The following is a 21,388-nucleotide window of genomic DNA, read 5'->3' on the forward strand; positions in this document are numbered from 1 at the left end:
TATTTAGTATTTATTGAACGTATACAATGTACCTCAACACTTGGAACTAAAATTACCCTTGGTTATGTTAAGCCCGAAATACATAAAATTTTTAAACTTAATTGTAATAAGACCTTCTCTGTGACGTTTATTATATATATTTTTCAGTTCGCAAGTAGACTCTTCTTTTCATAAATACCTACGTCTAAAATATTATATTGTAAGTTAAGTTTTACATTTCTAATTCCTGAAATATTTCCATAACAAACATTTTTAACATCAGATCCCCGCAACGACCTCGTTATACTCAAAACGTTACTTTTGATCTTGAATGGAAGTAATTACACAAACATTGCAGTTTATATCCCCCATCCCGTCCGACACGTCTCATCTCAAAGTTAAGACGTAAATTATAAAAAGCACAAAAGAATACAATGTAGCTTTTGGTAATTTGTAATTAAAATGTGTTTTAAGATGCAATTTAATGAGACATCTAGACTAAGTTTGCAATTTACACTCTTAAAGACAAACATGCAGAGTATTTTGGTACTCAATTTGATTTGATATGTCGGATATAAAATTCATATTATTCAATAAAATCTGTTTGAAACTATCAGAATATTATGTAGTCCCATTTGACGCTGACCTTAAAGAAGAACAAATTAAAGTCCCTTTGTTGTTATAACAATGTAAAGAAATTTAAATTAGATATAACGCTAAAGACTATACTACTATAATATATAAGTACTGAAAGTACGATAAGTGCTTTCTCACGTACTCGAGTATGGCGTTCTACCCCTTACGGAAACCAAAACAGTATTTTTGTGAAGCGTCAGTCCTATACTCTCTTTATTACGTGTAGGATAAACAGGATGTGTACGTGTTCCCATCCAATTTCACAGGAGACGTCGGCTGCTCATTTGGCACTGGCCTGGTTTGCGAGCGGACATTTATTCAGCATCTAGTTAGGGTATTTACATAGATAATATAAACAGCTCTCGTGTCAATTTGTAAACACTGCATTTGATCGGTTTCAGCCGAATTGGGTCGCAAACATCATTTCCGCCTTTGGATCCGTTCCGAATAATGTATTTCCCTTCAATAAACTATGAAATATCGTTAGTGTTGTTTTGTGTTTGTGCATGTGTTTACATGAGTGAATCAAAAAGGAATACATGATATTTTCGCTTCGAATTAGTTTGACACAAAGATTCATCTTGACGACGTCTGCATATGTTACGTAGATTATACAGGAGTTGTACAGAAATCTGACTTTCCACTTCCATCGTGGTCATAGACAATCCTTCTCAGCGAGAAGGCGCAACCGGGACTTAAGCCAAGAGAACAATAACAATAATTACAGGAAGAATACCTTTACAATTTACAAAGCAATAGAACTGTAAATCCACAGTGTAAATTCATACCCAGTTATTAGTTTGCCATGAAGTGTTGCCAGCAGAAAATCAATAACATTTTATTACCACATAATATCACACGTTCCGACTGAGTGCGTGGTTCCCGCGCAAACCGTTATGTGATAGATGAGAGGCATGAATGGGCAGATAGAACGAGCAGTATAGCACTAACTGTGCCACACAAGTCAAATGTGTGACGTTGACACACTTGCCGCTTGGGCGGAACATATCATCATCATCAAAAATCAAACTGTTGACTGGCTTTTTCTGCCCCTTTTTTAAGAGGAATTTAGATAATATGCTAAAGTAGAGCGGAAAGGCTTCGGCCTGGTGGATCGTTTCTTCTAACTTAATTGTTAATCAAATTTTCTAAGGAAGTACTTAAAACTGAACTGGAACACTATAATATTGGCACACCCATCATGAGGCATAATATATTCTCACATTTTATTGACGTTAATATTTTTAGTCATCATTGGTTAAAGCATTTCCAAACGGAATAGTTTTAATATTAAAGTAGCTTTTGCATGGGGCTTCTCTCCCGTGGGAAATTTCAAAAGCCTATGTCACTCCAGAAGGTCTATTTAGATATCTGTGCCAAATTACGTTAAAATGTCCTGTAGTTTTTAAGTTTATGCTTAACAAACATATAAAACACAAATCTTTTCTCTTTATCATTAGTGTAAATAGCATGTCTTTAGCCTTTAGAAATTAGACTTGAATTTTACTCCGTTGCTACGGAGAAATACTTGATTTAGGTATGACACGCATGACCTGTCTTTAGAATACATTGTATCAGCTAGACCTTTACAATAAAGGAACTATATCTTGCTTGTGCTTGTTAGTCTAAATCAGGTTTGAATTGTGTGAATGTCACGATTGATTCTTACAAATTGTCACGATGTTATTTATTCCATTTAGGGTGCTATATTCGTCGACTGGTTTTTATTAAATTAAAATTAAATAGACTAAAAAACAATAAAACCAAACGTAGATAACAAAGTAAATGTCTTATGAAAGTTATTGGCCATTGGAGGCTAAAATATGAACAACTGTATGAGCAATACCATGTACGTTTCATTAATCTGTATCCCACCAAAACATTAACGCGATAAATGAGACTGTCTAGCCAGTTCCTCTGCTTAAATTTGGCTTGACAAGTTGCCGCGAGTCTAGATGTGTTTTCATCACTTGCTTAAGTTCCTGTATAAGTAAGTATATAAAACACTTCTGATAATGAGTGCCAGCCTAACAGACAACACGCAACCCAACCCGCTGAGTCTAGAGATTTGTAATTTGGCATGGAGATATTTATAGTCTAGGTCATTTTGTACTAAAAAAAGCAAAATTGACGAGATTTAAAGGCGGTGTTGCGGGCGTCCTCTAGTACTCGTACATGCAATATTTTATCGCTTTTCTAAGAGCGACGTGGAAAATTAATGTGATGTATTTATCAAGATTATTAATATAGTGTTGTGTATCTTCACAGTAGCAGGGTTTCCTGGCTAATTGCATGATTCCTCGTTAGCGTGAGGCATTCAAGATCGGAAAAATGTCAAGAGGAATAATGATACGTAAAAATGAAATACAAAAAGGTCACATCTTTCTCACATGCCACATGACGCCCTGAGTTGACACGGAACGCGAGGGAACATTCCATGTCAGGAATTTTTATTTTTACCCTAAGCCAGACTTCCAGATACTGATGATATAGAAGCGAATATCGGTAAAGAGTGCAACCGGATACGCAGAGATAGGAGAGAAAGAGAGAGATATTCAGATCCATATAAGATAACTAAACATTAACCCAATGATGATGATTTTGTTGAAATGTCATCTTAGTAGATCAATTTTAACGTTAGTTATTAAATAAGCGCGTAGAGGTTACCCATAATAACTGATACTGTTGTTCACTTAGGGTTCGGAATTGAATAGTTTTGTCCATAGTATCCGAGTACAATTACACTGAATCGGCCGGAATTGAGTTTCGCATTTAATTATCGATTCCCGCAAATCGTGTAGCCGGTTAACCTAGTGGTAACAGCGGTGTGCGTATCGGGCGCGATTGCCGTACAGTTAGCGCTGTTGATGGCCGTGTAATGCCAGTTCTTCTCGGAATGATTCTACATTCTGAAAAGAACTCAACACTAAAAAATAATTATTTTTATGCACAAATGTTTTATTATATGCTTTTTTAAAGTTATGCTATCAACTATGGTATGGTAAACTTTGCTGGCATATTTGCAATCGTCGATAGGTTCTTAAAACGGACAATCGGAAATTTTGTGGCAATCAAACTTCTTATCATAGCTTCTTTTGCCAGTGTCAAGAAAGGATCACTTCTAATCGAATGTCGTATTTTTTTATTGATCCAGGATCAAGTACAAACCTAATCAACATTTAATACAGTCTTCAGACAGTCTCAATATATACGTCATTGTTTTGTTGTATCTGTTTTATATTACTACCAACTATATTAAGTCAGAAATTTGTTTACAGTAGGCATACATTATCTACTTAATTACAAATAACCAATATTAGTTCTTCCTTTTATAAACCATAAACAATCTTAAACGAAATTGAGTAAAATACTTTGTGAAAGCAGTCTTCAAGGCTGCTAAGCCTTTGGGGTAGTTTTACCAACATTTTAATTCTGATGAGTGCTTGAGAAGCCTCCGGGCTGGTAATAAGTATGTCAGAGAGCGTTTTAGTCGGCCGTCGGCGAACTTAATGAAACTGGCAAGAAGGCTGTGACCCGGCCAAATCCCTCTTCCCGAGCCAGGTTTTATCAGGATTTCCACTTCGACTTTGTAGCACTTTCACGCTAAGATTACTGTCGCGGCGTCACTGGAATTAATTCGCTTTTAATGTTTTAAAACGTTACCGTTTTGGTTATTATTAATTTGGTTGAAAGTTGTTACTTTTTGTAATAATAAGCCATTGAAATCTGAATTGGCTTCTGAAGAATACCTACAACAAAACACAAGTGTTAAGTAGTGTTATATAAGTTATTATTAGTGTATGTTTTTTCTATTTCTCTGTGTTTCTCTAAAGCATGTTTTGATCTCGAAAAATAAACCGAATTACTTCCTTTTTAAGATCCAATTCAAAGATATCAAAATCTGAGATTATATCAAAACTTGAATAAATTGTTGTTTTAATTAACCCTCGCCACAACAATGAGCTGCCGCTTTACATTAAAATAAGGCAGAATATTCAGAGAGAATACCACTAAGGCCTTTTTATTATTTAAAAGTACTTCAAGTCAAAGTTTTAAAGCTAAGCCTCTCCCTGATCTATCCGTCTTGAGTATATTTTTGAAATATTCCTTAATGAAAGCTTGTACTTTCAGCGTCGTTTTATATTAATTTTTATGGTTGATGTAAAAAAATATCGTTCAGAAAATTTATATGATATTTTTTCATCAACCATTTTATAGTATTTATTATTTAGTATTTTATATTTTTCAATTGTTTTCTCCATCTTATATCTTATTTTGTTAGAGTTATACTTAAATTGATAGATTTATGGTTGGCTGCGTTTTGTATGAATTAAGACCTTTAAGAATGAACCAAAGTTCATCTCCAATGCCTTCACGTTAAAATGATCATTAATGTCACAATAGAAAGGGAGACTGAATTCAATTCTGCTGAATATCAACCAACGAAGTATTTTGAATGTTATTCAGGGAGCAAGTCAAACACACGACTTCACAAATATAAATAGCCTAGCTGTACCTTCACAATATTACACAAATACATTATGAACAATAGTAATTAATCATGTCTTTAAAACGCTTACAATATGTGGCGACATCTATACGCCAGAAGTCACAAAAAAATAAAAAATAAAATCACGAGACGCTATCAGACAAAAAAGCAAAAAACTTAAATCACGCAAGCAAAGACCACCAACCAATAGACATAGAATTCAGAGATAATAGTAGTTGGCAACATATCGAATATAAGAAGAATTAACCAAGTAAAATTTATTGTCAACAAAATTAAACAATAATTTTAAAAATTTTGCGTTCGTAATTTTTTGTCGTTTTTTTTCTAAATTCAATTTTCTTGTTTCAGGTACACATTCATTATAAGGAAACGGGAACGATTGCCTCATTGTGAATCTTCGCTGCGAGCCCTTCCGCATCAGTATGCCGAAGAGGCGATCCCCAAACGTTAATCAGTCCTCGATGCAGGCTTTAATGAGATTTCTTAGCGATTCCACTTCAAGGTGATTCTCACTTTTTATTGTCCAATCGATTCGGCAGTTCAGCTTTATCGACTGAACTTTTAACGATGGTTAACGTTATTCAGAAAACTTGTTTACGATTATTTTAGTCAGTTCAGAATCACAAGGAATCTATTCTGCTATGAATTGTCATAGTTATGGGCTTTTTAACATATTTGTTTCTATACGATTTTGTTTTGTATGTTTTTAAAAAATATTACAAGTTGCTGCATGAAATAAAGTGAGCTACAGAAATAGGGAATTGAACTACATAAAATTCCCTCTGATACCTGAATGTGGTAGCATTTTCATATATTGATAATGGAATACCCGAGGCGCCGACTGCGGTATATTCGTATTTCAGACGAACTGTTATTAAGGAAAATAATTAATATCCAAATGAGAAATGTTTGTCTTTGCGCATCATTTCATTCATGAACGGAGATGAAAAGGATAATTTGGAAATAATTACTTGCCACGATTAATGGTTTTCCTGCGGTGCGGTGTTTGAATTAAAAAAAAAAACATTTTCGCGCTAACGCATATAGGTATATTTGTGTTGTGTATTAATTAAATAAATACACAACACAAAATACAATCAAAGTAACATAACAAGTAAACAGTTAACCTTTATATTACAGTAAGTATGTTATTATGGCGAAACTCAAACTTTAAAATAAAAGACGCGGGAATATATCTTATTGGAAATGGTCTACAAAGCATGCTGTTTAAGAAATAATAAACAAAAGCTTTTTGTTGCTGAATCTCAAATTTAAATAAGGATTGATGGGGTTTATAAAGCTAATCATTTAATCATTTATTTATTCCTTGAATATGTTCACAATATACATAGGTCTCAAGTATTCAAGCACAGTTTCTGTTAACACACATTCTACCTTTGAAGGCGTCGGAATTATGTACATACATGTATTTTAAATAAGCAGCGTAATAGGCTCTGTCTAATTATAACATATTAAAAATCAGATTCAGAAACTAATATTCTAAAAGTCGTTCGTCGTTCGTAAAAGCTAAAAGTCATGTAATAAATATTTGCACTGAATAGGATTGTTTGTAAAGGGTAGGGTCATAAACAATCTCAGTTCAGTTCACAGTTATTCTGGTCGTTATCACAAGAGACATCGCTGACAGGCCGTGGTTTATGATAAACAAGCCGGTTAATTCTGATAATCGCACAGTTATTGCAACGATGCCGGCCGAAATTTATGGCCTGTCAACTTGGCAGTCCTATACAGCCCTAGAGGGCGAATGCTGATGATAAATGAATAGAAATTAGACAATTTGTTAAATGGTTTAAATTTTTTTGTTCGAGAATTGAGTTTCTTGGAAAGCTAACGCAAAAACGTTTGAAGTGGACGGCAAAAGCCTTACAAAGCCTTACATAGCATATAGAAACGGATCAAATTCTAATGTAAGAAACTAGCAAGGCTTTTAGCGAACTTTAAATGTTGATTTAAATACAAGGGTTGCCGTGCAGCCGCGGGAACAATATTACACCTACGTACGTCGTTAGCGCCACGTAAACAGTTTGCTCGGCTGTCGGCACACGGTACATACCTAAGTATTTATTCACGACTCACTCTCGTTAAGTCAACTTGTCAGCACTTCGGCAGGAACTAGAAAGAGTACAGAATTGACACGTCAATATTAAATGGTAACACAACTGTATCATGAAATTTAAGAAAGGAGAAGAAAAAATAAATAATTTATAAATATGGAACCAATTGACAGAGTGGAAAGATTAATGTCGGAAAACGGAAGACCTTGAAGCGGACGTACCGTAGTCGCAGACTCGAATGTTACTATGAAAAAGCAAAGATAATAAAAAAAGAAAACAAATTTTGCCATTTACTAGGTGATATAATACAGTCTGTTATTTCATTATTCTGCGAGTTCGGCTCGGGTCCCCCGTCGGAATGTATCTACAATAGGTGCGAGGACTCTTACAGACGCAGCCTCGCGTGCCATCTCGTTAGAGACTACTTTCACATGGCTGGACTGCTGTTTACATTATTCTGCCGAAAGGGGCGATTCAGATTCCTTCAACTTACTTAGAGTCACAAAGCGAACGAATGAACGCGTTCTTTAGTGCTTGAGTATGTAAATCGATCAAGATGACACAGTCACGCGAACAATCACTTTTGTAAAGACCATGTAAAAATCCGATGTTACTCATGCAATCGCTTGCTAATGATACATAAAAAAGTCCCGTTCTTTCCTTACGGTTTTTGTCGTAATAAAAATATATTCAAGATGAAATGTTATTTTGTATTGGATTAATGGGTATGGATTACAATTCGAGATACGCAAGATTTCCGAGAACCAGGTTCGAAGGTTGCTTCTTTGTCCGTGTCAGTAATTTAGCAATCATTCGCGTCAGCTGTTCAAATTATTTCTTCAGTATTGCGTTCGGTGTAAGGAATTTCTCGTGTCTTTATAACGAGTTTGCGACTGTGTTTTTCGACTCCGAATTATTTTCTTTGAAATGCCTTTGAAGGCTTTTGTGCAATAACTTTTTTATTGTTTCATCCTTTACTTACAAAGGGGCTTCATTTTATAGACAGTAATCTTACAAACGAAATTATTCCATTGTTTTTGTGCCAATTCGAATAAATTTTATTGTTCCTATTCAATGGAGGCGCCTATTAGATATTTGGGTATTTATATTGATTTGAAAACGGGATGTCATTTCCTTGTGTTATTTCTACAGTAGGATCACATAGAAAATGGTTCAATGAAATCAAAGCACTAGGTGGTCACTGAAGTGCTCTTTTACTACAAATTGGGTTGAAGTAGAAGGCGAGGGTCCAGACTTTCATCCCTTGAGTTACCACTCATATATTTTCTACTATCTAGTACATATATTTTTGGGACTAGCGGTTAAGGATTTTTCTAAAGCATTATTAAGAATTATAAATGTAAATACCGCAAATGCATACTAATGGTGGTAGGACTACCCTTTGTATGGAAAACTTATGATTTGAAGTTTAGCCATATAACCAACGAGAGACGGAGGACGCTTTTATGTTAATTTTTAAACGGTTTTATTTAGCTCACCCCGTTTGTTTTATTCTTGGGTCAAATTTAGTAATTCAAATTTCACCCTCTTCCTGTCAACCGATTAATCTGAAATTTTGTATACACTTTGGATTTTGGTGACAATATAATTATGTTTATTCATTATCATTATAAATTCAAGATGGCCGCCGTTACAAAATGGCGGATAATTTAGGTTTCATTAATCCCATCAATATGGGTATCAAATGAAAGGGCTCAACAAGCAGAATACAATATACTATAAAAAATTGAAATCCAAGATGGCGGCCTCTACAAAATGGCGGATAACTTAGGTTTTATCAATCCCATCAACATGGGTATCAAATGAAAGGTCTCAACAAGTAGAATACAATTTACTATTCAAAATTAAAATCTAAGCAGTAGATTAAATGTGAATTAAACAGAATGCGAAATAAAAACTAAAAACTAGAAAATAAAAATAGGTAAAAAAACTTTTTAAGTTAAACGGTTTTATGTTAAACATACATTGCAATGTTTAATATAAATGTACTAAAAACCAAAAAATAATAAAATAGATACAGTCGTGGGAATTATAAACATATGCATAGACTAGACTAAAATAAAACCGTGGGGCACGTCAATTGTCTACAAATTATAGACTTAATGTGCGATAGAAGAATCGTTTAATTCGTCGTTAGGCAGTTGGCCCGCAGACGGTGCGCAAATTACTTACTATTTTGCTGGCTAGCGAGGAATCGTTTCACTGCTCGTAGTTTGTCTTTAATCGACAAAACTTATGATAAAAGTACTACTCGCTCAACATTATGAAACCCTAAAACTCGCTTAATCGAGCTTGCTAACTTGCTTCCACATTCTAGCCCTACTTATCACACGTCCATCGTTGTCGGTTGAACAACTGCCTAATTTTAGTGTAACATTACAAAACAAACATTTTAATCAACGATTGTAGACAATTGACGTGCCCCACGGTTTTATTTTAGTCTAGTCTATGCATATGTTTATAATTCCCACGACTGTATCTATTTTATTATTTTTTGGTTTTTAGTACATTTATATTAAACATTGCAATGTATGTTTAACATAAAACCGTTTAACTTAAAAAGTTTTTTTACCTATTTTTATTATCTTTCAGTGCGTAATATGAAATATTAAATTTCGTGATAAATATTTAGATGACAAATCCGCCAGGCTGATATTATGTAGGTCCAAAGTCCATGCATTAATATATTTAATTTCGCCCGCTTTCATTGTTTTTTTTTTACGTAAAGTCGATTTTATAAGCAGGTGCTTCTCAGTGCTTTTGTATTTAGCTTAGAACTCAATTAGGTTTTGTACAACAATTGTTTTGTGGAACAAGAAATAGAATTTACAAATTCGTGTAAATACCTCTAGCATAAGAAAACAGGGTATTTTTTCATTTTCAGAAATCCCGCAAACGCACCTTTGGGGGTTGTTTCTTTGGCCTGAGTTTTCACTTATACACTTTACAGTTGAACGGCATTGCCCCGAAAATAGCGGGAATCGTTATTTTAGCCACTTTAATGCCGACTGCCTATTACACGACTTAGTTATTGTCCTTTTCTTGAAATTAAACCCAGCAATTGCTTTAATATCAAACCCATTGTATTGCCAACTCGCCTCAACATTTCATTCGGCTTTATTTAGTTTTTGTTATTTTAGGAACTATAGAGTTCAGAGCTCAGTTTCTCAGCTTAAACAAAAGTAAACGAGGTTTTTGTATAAAGAAATAATCTTTCACGTCAATTACTTCGATTTTAAAGTTATCTTCATTGTATCCCTCGATGTTTGAGTCGTGAAAATTTTTGGTTCGTTTGTCGTAACTGACGATTTCATGAAATCGAGTTTTGACAACGATGAATCAATTAATTGAATCTCTGAGGATTGTTTGTACGCGAATGTTTTTTAATAAAAAAATTGCAGGGTTTTTTTACATTTTTGATTGATGTTATTTATTAGCATTCCGTTCAAAATTATGAGTGATTTCTTTAAATAATTTGCTCTCTTTTGTATTTTGTTAGGTATAAAGTTTTAACGATACCTATGTAAAGCTTTAGAATTGGGAGAACTGATAAACCTTTTACCATTTGATACCAGTAGTTTCGCCTGCGTGAGCTGAAAGTCTAATATTCGTTAGTTCATAACATCATATTACCTTGTACTCGTAGTTTCAACCGAAGCTACCGGTGCTCCGTACAAAATGTCATTAATAGCATTAAAAGATCGAAGAAAATTATTTTCTGATAGTATACTCGTACATAAAGAAATAGATCCATTTTCTTATAATTAAATCTATTATCTACTGCTTCCAAAAGCGTAAGGTTTCACCAAGGACGTCATTTTACAAATCACGGGAGTGGGATAAATAACGACACTGTAGAATTTAGTCTGTGGCGTTTAAACTTACTATTACACAAGTTGTAATGTATTCGTGCATGCCTGATATGATTATATAGTGAATGTTGCCACAAATATGTTAGGTTGTTGCACTTCGGTGTAACGAGGTCTAAGCGACCATGGCGGGCTCATAAAGGGCAACAACGAGCTGAAACACCGCCGTCATTACTTTCATTGCCGAAGTTCGCTCCTCTATGTATAATCCAGCTTAAATTTGAGCTGTTTATGTATTCAGATACGACGGTGTTAGGCAGAGGATGGTTCTTATATATTTCGTTCAGAAAATAGTATTTGCTGAAATGGAACCTTCTTTGTAGTTAATCCTCGATGTCTTTATGGTATGGTAAGATTTAATTTTAGCATAAATAAAGATGAATTAAGACTATATATATAAAAAGGGAAAAATGTTTGTAATGTTACTATTGTGTGATAAAAATTTAATCTAGGTTCTAGAACTTTTACAGTAGAAGATGTTATTTTCAAATCCTAAAACATCAACTTACCTTTTTCAATTTTTATAAAATTTTAAATGTCTTATATTGCTGCATTGTTTCTTGGATTAACTTTTTAGATCTAGAGTCACAGTGTCTAACAGCCAAGACGAGATTATTATACTTAGTGAAGACAAGAATATTATACCTTACTAAAGTTAAATTACATTTTTTTCTAATGGATCTCTAGCCACAGCGTTCAATGTAAGAAGCATATTATTTTCATGAAAAAAGAAATAGATATGGTTCTTGACAATTAGAAAAAAATATTCGACTAGTTGAAAACCTTCGAAAAAAAGAAAAAAACCGTCTCTGTTATGACAATGTTTACAAACTGTACTATTTATAATTTACCGCTAGTATGTTTCCTAATATAAGTTCTAATTAAAATTCATGGATATTTTCCAATACTTTATAAACACCTATCTTTATACGTGAACATTAATTTTACGATGTCTATGAAGTTTAATTTGAAATGAATAAGAAACGTTCTTTTTCTTTACTTTAAATTGTGCAGTATTTTGGCGCTCTTTTTACATGAATTGTTTTAGCAGGATTTTATATTCTGAAGACCGGACGGCGAGCAACAGGAATACTAAAGTTTTCTTATAAAACTTAGCTATGGCGGGCTATTTTTAATATTACTGAGTGAAATATTTCACCCCGGTCTGTGGAATTTTTATTTATTTTACAATGAAATTCTGTGCCACGTAATATTATTACTAAATCAATATACTTTTAGAAATACTTGTAAAACTATGTTAGATTATGGTAATATAATAATATAAGATAATCCCTATTTTTTAAATGCTAAGAGCATTTAAAAAATAGGGATTTCATGAAATTCAGTCATTCGGATAAATATGAACGAGAAAAATGTCTGTTTGTTCGTCTTTAAAGGTAAAATTATTTACTGTATTAATTTGAAGCCTAACTTGAAGTGGACTTAACACAGAATATATTTTACTAGAATTTATATTATAAAAACGGTTTTACGCTTCTGCGGAGTGGTAGAAGTCGGCAGAAACCTTCAGAAAAGATTCGATAAGCTGTATTCTTAAAAATGAGTTCGTCGTTTCGTAAAAGTTAAGATTTTTAGGTTTCTAAATTTACACTTTTACACCAATATAATTGAAGACTTCTTTTTTATTTTTATATTATCAGTAATATGTATCATCGTGTGCGCATTACAATTTAATTTAGTTTCCTGGTGCAGCGGTTGCGAGCGGGGAACAATGACCACGTTTTTGCTGGCAGTACTATATTGTGTATCATTACAGCGAAACCGTTAACATCAGTCACTTTTTATAATACTACAAAAACCTAACCAGAAACTAGACTAAGCGTTGAAATAAAAGTTATTAAAAACATATTAACTGCTGTTATGCTTGTTTCCTCCTTTATTTAGTAGTAATTGTATTAATTAGTATCTATAAAGTGAATAAATATATGAATAGATATTCTATGATTTTCTAAGTTTTAATATAAATTTATTTATATTATGGTCCTTTACATTGAATTGTAAATATTTAATTAAAAAAATTCGTACGTTGCTGTACTTTTCACTTTGTTAATACAAAGTAGTTCTCGTGATTCCGATTACCCTATTGGCTGTAACCAGAGTGTAACAGCAATTATTCAAGGTTGCATAGAAAACGAACCCGATTTGCTTACATTCCTGTTGTTTGACAATCGACTTTCTCTCTTCATGGTATGGCGCGCGCGGGCTACCAGTCAATGACTTGGATTAATTGTAAATGTGTCGGTTTATTTATTCTTCACTTCAATGATATACGGCTGCTGTTTTTTTTTAATGTGAATGATGAAACCCTCTAGGAGCGCTACAACCTGGGAAACAGATAAAGAACTTAGTAGACAGAACCTGAAGAAGGGAGTAAGGGATAGGGACGTGATATAGATATGTATTCATATTAAATACTTATATCAAGTCAAAACTAACGGAAACTTTTATTCTAATCGGAAAATCTGGGAAACTACTGACTGATATAAATGTGCTATAATTTGTAGTGAAACCGAAGCTTCTAGTCTTAGATAAATGGTCATCGAAACCCATTTGTTTGTTTAGACCATTTTGCAGTGATCAATGTTTGCGGATTAGAGCGGAATTTCATATATATTCATTGTGTTTTTCATAAAGAGTTACGTTAGAGTTTAGAGGAATAGCTTGGTTTTCGATTTTTATATTTTTGTGGCGAAATCGCGAAAGTTTAGTGTTAAAAAGAAAACCACAAGAAAGCAAATAATTTTGGTAAGTATCATAAAAATTGTACAAAAAAGAAACTTTTGTACCACTGGCACCAACCACCACAGCTGCGGGATCTGCTAATTTGTTTATTTTTTTTTTACACAAAAATACTGAGAAATTTAATTATATTCTTGTTACGAACATAACGTACCACAAAGTATTTCGTGCCCCAGCAATAACATGATGTAGATAATACCACGTGATTTTCGAAAACATACTTGCAGGTGTTGTTAAACACAGCGAGTTAAACTTAGCAGTTTCCAATTTTACAGTTGCTTAGGTGTACAATTTGTCACACAAGTGACCTCTTTCGTAAGGTGTCCCAAAGATAATTTAGGCGCGTTCCTCGGCAGGTTACGGGTCAAAGTGCTGCGAAATTGACCTCCGGAAGCCCTGCGGGAGAGGCTCATTTCGGGGTCACCGAACATTTTTGCCAAAATATCCTCATCACAAAATCAGGAAGGCGCAGAAGAATAAGTGAAATAGGCTGCGACTGGATCTTTGCCCTATAACAAAATATATTTATTTAATTATTTTTTTTGATGATAAGTTTTTAGTGAAAAAAAGTTTACTACAATGCTTATAAGCCAAGGCCCGAACATTTTGTTTACTTGATTGATATGTTATGATATTGGCCTGTTGAACTTGTATTCTTGACTTATATAATAATAGCCCTTATAGCCCGCTAAGAATATCCTTTTGTGCTGTACATAAAAAATTGTTTGAAAAAGTGTTTTTGAAAAGCCAAAATTTACCACAATTTTGTCTTAATCAGTGTTCTTTCTGTAGCTCTTTATTCTATGCACTCCTGAATATTATAAAGGGCAACCGCATTTCACACTTTCAGACGACAGTAAAAACATTCAGCTTTGCCTCGGGTAAGCTTTATTGCCGGGACACCCGTAATGTTTGCGTTTTCGCTTTTATCGCTCGTTAGCTCTTTTTATTCTATGTTGTGTAATATTAAGGTTCTGTTTAATTGTGTTTTGATTAGGCCAAGGTTGCGACTACCTGCGTATCGCGGCTATACTCAAATATCTTTATACTAAATACTTTAGAAAAACCGATTTCAAGATGATTGCTTTGTAAATATACCTAGTTTGACAAACAAAATATGAGAATCGAAATCGAATTGTTATTGTGAACAATTTTAGTCAATTTATTGACAGAGACATAAATATTTTATTGGGAATATGTTTTGGTCCGATAGTAATATTGGCAAAGCGATTTTTCGTTGCCAATTTTATTGTATCTTGGAATTAGTTTCCTTCCTTGTCTTTCATGTTGATTTTTATATATAAACAAGGGATGGAGTTAGTAGGGATCTAGTCTGATTGGTTGTATTTGTGTTGACTGGTTTAGGGGTAGCTGTTTTTATGAGCTCGGTGATCTGGCTTTATGAGTCATATGGACTGTAATAGTCGTTTACTCCCTCAAATTGAGCTCATATTACGTATTGCGTTGCTAATATGCAACGAAGAGATTTATTTATTATTAGAAAGCAACCATATAAATACAAAGATATTGGAGTGTTGCAGATAATTCTCATTAAGTATTGTTTCCTGTGTAACTAAATCTGTAAATATTTAAATTTTAATATGTTTGAAAAAAGTTGTTGTAACTTTATTTCAAAAAACGAATAGTTCTTTGCTTAGTGGCTCACGGGAACCATAAGTGTAACAAGAAAAGTTAAAGTCGCGATAAGCTTAACATTGACATGAATTACATTGATACCAATAAAGGCGTGCCATTCAAATCAAACCTACCCTAAGCCTAGAAGGACACTCCTAATGGATTTTTCACATTAAGCTTTAATTATAACGCTTCATGATTTACATCCTCATGATATCATAAAGATTGCATGTGAAATTGTATCTTGACTTATACTTATATCAGGAGGTACTTATTAAAATATAATCTATCATTCTCGCAATATATGTACAGAGGGCGGAACTGTATTCAGAGATAGGTGGAGATATGCGGGCTTTAATGACGAAATTTACATAATTGCAGAGGAGAACCCGACTTCATTTAAAAGTCTTTATATCTAAGCTCGGGCCTAGGGTTGGTCGCTTTTACGATGCCAGATGATTGATGGTTCTTATTATGACGTTTTCTAAGTACCTATATACTATTATTTTATAAGGTTTTTATAGGATGGGAAAGTTTTATCTGATTCTAACTTTGTGGGTGGTACGTCTTCGCGTGGGTCTTAGTTGTAATCTTTTCATAGATGTAGAATTTTAGCGCGCCCTTTCTTTGTCGTTCTGTCTCCTCATTTTCATAGGCAGTTTTAATCGTATAATAAACGCAAACGAATGATAAACAAAGAAAACAGGATAGTGCACTTCAAAGTTCTTATACGATTATAAATTTCTATCTGCATGTTTTGTGTCCCATGTAGTAAAGTAATTCTGAAAATTTACCTGGCGTTAAAAAGTCACCCTATTTTTATCTTCTAAAAAACTTTGTTACGACCCAAAATGAGTAACATTATATTTCATTTCAGGCATAAATCTTATTACGTTCTCTCGTACAAAAAATACAGCAGAACGTATCACATTTTCAATCTCAATATTCTGACGTCACACACACGCTGAATATTAATTTATAAGCAAAAGGATCCGTCAGTCACATGTCTAAGATCATGTCGGCCCTCCCCCCGCGGTAGGCAGGGCTCGCCAGTTATCCACAGGGTCGATGTCCTTGCGGCGGCCAGCTTACCTCAATTAATCAGGAGTCTAGACGCGAGTCATAAGCAGCTGCGATTTGAGATATTTTGATCTTGTATTACCATAAAGATGCTGTAGCGTTCTTCAACTAGCTTTACGATAATAGTTCATGAAATGTTTACATACATACATACATAAAATCACGCCTCTTTCCCGGAGGGGTAGGCAGAGACTACCTCTTTCCACTTGCCACGATCTCTGCATACTTCTTTCGCTTCGTCCACATTCATAACTCTCTTCATACAAGCTCGGCGGTTTCGGGTACTTTTGACCTGACCCTTTACCAGGACGTCCTTAATTTGATCAAGATACGTTCGTCTAGGTCTTCCCACTCCGACCTTTCCCTCCACACTCTCCTTGTATATCTGCTTAGTCAACCTGCTTTCATTCATCCTCTCCACATGACCGAACCATCTTAACATACCCTTTTCTATTCCTGTAACTACATCTTCTTTCACATCACAACATTCCCTTATCACGCTGTTCCTTATCCTGTCACTCAGTTTCACACCCATCATACTCCTTAACGCTCTCATTTCCACTGCATTTATTCTGCTTTCATGCTTCTTTTGCCATACCCAACTTTCACTCCCATACATTAATGTCGGGACCAACACGCCCCTGTGCACAGCCAGTCGAGCCTTTTTGGATAGTTTCTGACTGCTCATAAAGGCATGCAAAGCTCCATTCACCATGTTCCCCGCGTTCACTCTCCTTTCAATATCACTATCATACTTGCCATCTGATGTAAACTTTGATCCTAGATATACAAACTCTTTCACTTGCTCCACTTTTTCTCCTCCAATCAAAATATTACATGCTGTCATGCATGCATGAAATGTTTTGTTTGCAATTGTAAGGATCATAAATATTTTTTAATCTTCAGATGTTTGATTTCCGACGGAATAATGCAAATTCAACAGGAATGTCTCCCTTACTGTTGCATATTCCAGTTTGGGATCAACTTGACAATTTTTTTTCCACTTTATGCAATCTTAAGTTTCAAATTAATTGGCCCGCCAATAGTCTTTGCGATAATCAGGATTTCTTCGGCCAGAGTAATACTTATCGCTAGCAGTTTCTTCCTCGCACTGTTGGGCTTCCCTCGTCAGGTACCGCATGACTGATGGCCACATCGACGTGATCAAGGGTCTCGCCAATTCAGACCGCACCGGAATGCCTGTTAATGCCCCAATGTATTAATCAACAATTAATTTGCCTCATTTACTCCCATTGTACTATGTTCCCTCAGCACCATTGATCGAGTATGCATTGTGCTCTAATTCTAGGACAATCGATATTGAAATTACTTAGTCGAATTCTAACAAGGTTTGGGTAATGTAATGGTTGCCATACTCGTATTTGAACATGGCACGCAACATGGATATTTAAACGATGTTTAGTTGAATTCGTGCGTCAGTGTGATTTTTTTCATATCGTAGTACCATTATAACTATATAAAATCAAACAAGTATGTTATTTCATTCAAAATTTCCATTTGTGCCAGTTCTAAGACGTTTAGTTAGACTAGACTAATGAACTCTATGGCCAAGAAAGAAGCAAACAGGAAAATGAAAATAGCAATTTTTTTTTAAATTTAGTTGGTTTGGGGTCAATGAAAAACAACAAGAATAGTTCTAGCGCTTCCCATGCAAAATGCGAAACGAAAGGGCTGCATGTCAGTACAGTGTTTTCATTTCATTTTGTTGTTGTAAATACATAATAACCGTGCATACAAAATGTCACAAAGTGGCGATGTACTTGTAAGTAGGAATAGGAACAATACCGCGCTTGCAGTATTGTGTCTAGTACATAATGAACGTCGAGCGAGTCAAGCTTGTAGAGTAGGAGGCATTCTTCGTCCTCATAATTTGTAACTTGTAGCCACAAAGCATCTATCTTATCAAAACTGGGTTAAGTGAAGGTTGACTGGAGTTGCTTTGTGTAAAAACTTGACTTACGAGGGCCAAATAATAGTGGGTTTCAACCTATATTTGTGACTCTTGCCAACCACAACAGGTAGGCTACCCAAAAAATACGATGCGGATAATTTTATCGCTAAAAGCCAAATGTGGGTTGTTTTCAGAACAGTTAAATTTTATTTCCTAGTAATCTTGGTAGTTTAAAACCTCTTCAATCGGCAGCAGAATAGTCGTTTCAAAGAATAAATTCTAAGCAGCTATTACATGTATGGAGATCCGTAGTTTATACAGTTAGGCACCTTGCGTTACCTGTTAAAGGTAGTACAAGGCCAAGTGTTAGGAACTAGTTTACACATATTAAACGGCTTGTTTAGTAGTTTTCTTATGATTGATTATAATCATCAGTTTATGTGCACAAACATGGTCATTGGAAAATAAAAGTCTTTTAGTCAAGCCAAATGTATGTATCTTCATTTGTTACAAGTATATGTATTACTCGTAGGTAGAGATTCTTTATTCTCGCTTTCTGGTAAATACTGTGTACTGTACAATTTTTTTCTAAATAAAAATAATTGGCCAAAATTGTTCTTCTTTGCATTAGATTTTATAGCGCTGCTTTTTTCCAAAATTATTAAATACGTTTTATTTATTTGTTTTTGGTTTAAATAAACATAAATGTTTTACCCATTCGCTAGTGTTTCATCTTGTTTGTTGATTTAAGTCCGCAACACAAATGTTGATTTGGAACAGAGAGTTATTTACAGTTATGCTTAGTTTAGTTTGTATAATGTTTGAAATTTATCTTTTCATAGGTAGCATTTGTATTTTGTTATACTGCTTTATGTCTCTCTTGTTTGTTTATTATTTTTTAATGATATGGCAAACATTCCAGATGCATTTCAGATTTGTAATGGCTAAATTGTTACGCTTGGTCCAAACTTTAGCTTAAGGAACGAAACGAGAAAACAGCTTGGTATACCATAATTTTCTATTTAAATTATTAGTAGTTATAGATACTATAGAGGAGAATACTTTGCCAAAATGAATTTGTTATTCAAACGTCGATGTAAATTCTGCTCAACGCCAGCTTTTAATGACATTTTATAAAAGATGATAATATTTAGTGAAATTCGATCGAAACGTACTGGAAATTGTGTGCAATGATGCGTCAAACATGAAGGTATATGAAGCGTTAAGGTAAACGAGATTAAGGTGTGGGAGGACGCGGGTGAAATACGATAAAGGTTGCTTCGAAGCCTCCAAGACAAATGAAAGAGAGTCACAGATACGCCTCATTATTTAGTATTTACAAGCAACACATAGACAAGAGATGGCTGTTACTACGGGTGTATATACATACATACATACATAGGGATAAAGACGTAGAGTCACGTGACTATACGTCTATATCCCTTGCGGGCTAGACAAGAGCCAATAGTCTTGAAAAGACTGATAGGCCACGTTAACCTATTTCACGTAATGATAGAATTGAGATTCAAATAGAGACAGGTTGCTAGCCCATCGCCTAAAAAAATCCCAAGTTTGTAAGCTCATCCCTTAGTAGCCTTTTACAACATCTATGGGAAAGAGATGGAGTAGCCTTATTCTGTTTCGTATTGGTGCCGGGAACCACACGGCACACGAGTATAGGTATATATTGAGTGTAAATTCTTGGAGATTCAGTTCATGTCTCCCTCTCGCTCCTGCGGTTAGTCGCTTAGTTGCGTTCTCACCTTTCAGGAGCTCGAACTGCACCTGTGAGAACGATGTATTTACGATGTCATTAATTCATATAATCATCCTATCCTATATCCCTTGCCCCGCAAGGGGCGGAGTACATAGACAGAGTCAGCAGTCATGAAAGACGGTTATATGGACTTTATCTTCTATGGCTTCAAACTATAAGTATCTATCTATAATTTGGATATTTTGTGTTTCGGCATGAATATGGCCATATCCCCATCAAAATCACATCGCTGTGAATCAATATCATTCCGTTATTCATAACTTCGTCGTCCACCGCCTCAAAGAGCCTTATTGCATTTTTTTATTACGAATTCTTCCGAAATTCATTTCCTTTTCGAATTTTGAGGTCAGTTTCTTTGGTCGGTTTGTTAGCAAATAAAGCAAGGATCTAATAAAATGATAATTGCGGGTCCTGACTTTTATATTCTAATTTTAAACAGCAAATATTGAGCTGTGAGAATATAAACTCAGGACCTATGCTTAGCAATTACCTGCACGAAAACAAGTTAAACTCTATGCTCAGTAAATTAAAATTCGCAAGAAATAAATAACAATCACCAAGTGAAAAGTCTCTCATTACCATCTTTTCATCGTAACAGAAAGCGTATTGATGGCCATCGGTCAATGGACATTTAATGAGGGCAAAATACATAAGTAACGGTTCGGTATAAGTTTTTGTGGTCTTTGTCTTAGGCTGCCAGGGTTCGTTCACATGTTCGTCACCGGGGGTCAGCGTCCCCCGCCCATGTGCTCCGACTTCGTTACATGAGCTTTAGAGATGAGAAAATTATGCGGGTAGTACTCGTACGTGAACACTAAAGTTCCCGCATTATGGTGTCTGTATATCCATAATATTATAATATTGTACGAGCTCTTGTCCTTACTCAGATGATATCGTTCAAGATTCCCGGTTGACAGGAAGTCGAGAAGCCTGATGTTGTTTTCTTTTATGATTATGACGACATGATTTTTTAATATAGGAATTAACTACATGTTAATACTGAAAAGCGGCAATTTATTAACGAGTTAGCTGAAAGGACAAAAGTGGTTCCAGCGAAAACTAATTTGTTGGATGACTTTGTTATGTTGAGGGACTTAAAAAATATTATGTATTATCTTTCCGCTAAAAATTACG

The 21,388-nt window shown here is 34.6% G+C and overlaps 2 protein-coding genes across 2 annotated transcripts in view; one reads left to right on the top strand and one right to left on the bottom strand.

Moving 5' to 3' along the window:
- LOC106142860 (uncharacterized) overlaps positions 1 to 21,388 on the top strand; it is a 125,355-nt gene that overhangs the window by 14,749 nt on the left and 89,218 nt on the right. The gene's annotated exons all lie outside the window — the stretch shown is intronic.
- Positions 17,593 to 21,388, bottom strand: part of LOC132902086 (uncharacterized) — a 30,487-nt gene continuing 26,691 nt past the window's right edge. The window contains exon 4 of the mRNA XM_060945893.1: positions 17,593 to 17,765. Within this exon, the coding sequence (XP_060801876.1) occupies positions 17,593 to 17,765 (173 nt within the window). The remainder of the gene's footprint in view (positions 17,766 to 21,388) is intronic.

The sequence above is a fragment of the Amyelois transitella genome, chromosome 9 (assembly GCF_032362555.1).
Source record: "Amyelois transitella isolate CPQ chromosome 9, ilAmyTran1.1, whole genome shotgun sequence".
Classification (NCBI taxonomy): Eukaryota; Metazoa; Arthropoda; class Insecta; order Lepidoptera; family Pyralidae; genus Amyelois; species Amyelois transitella.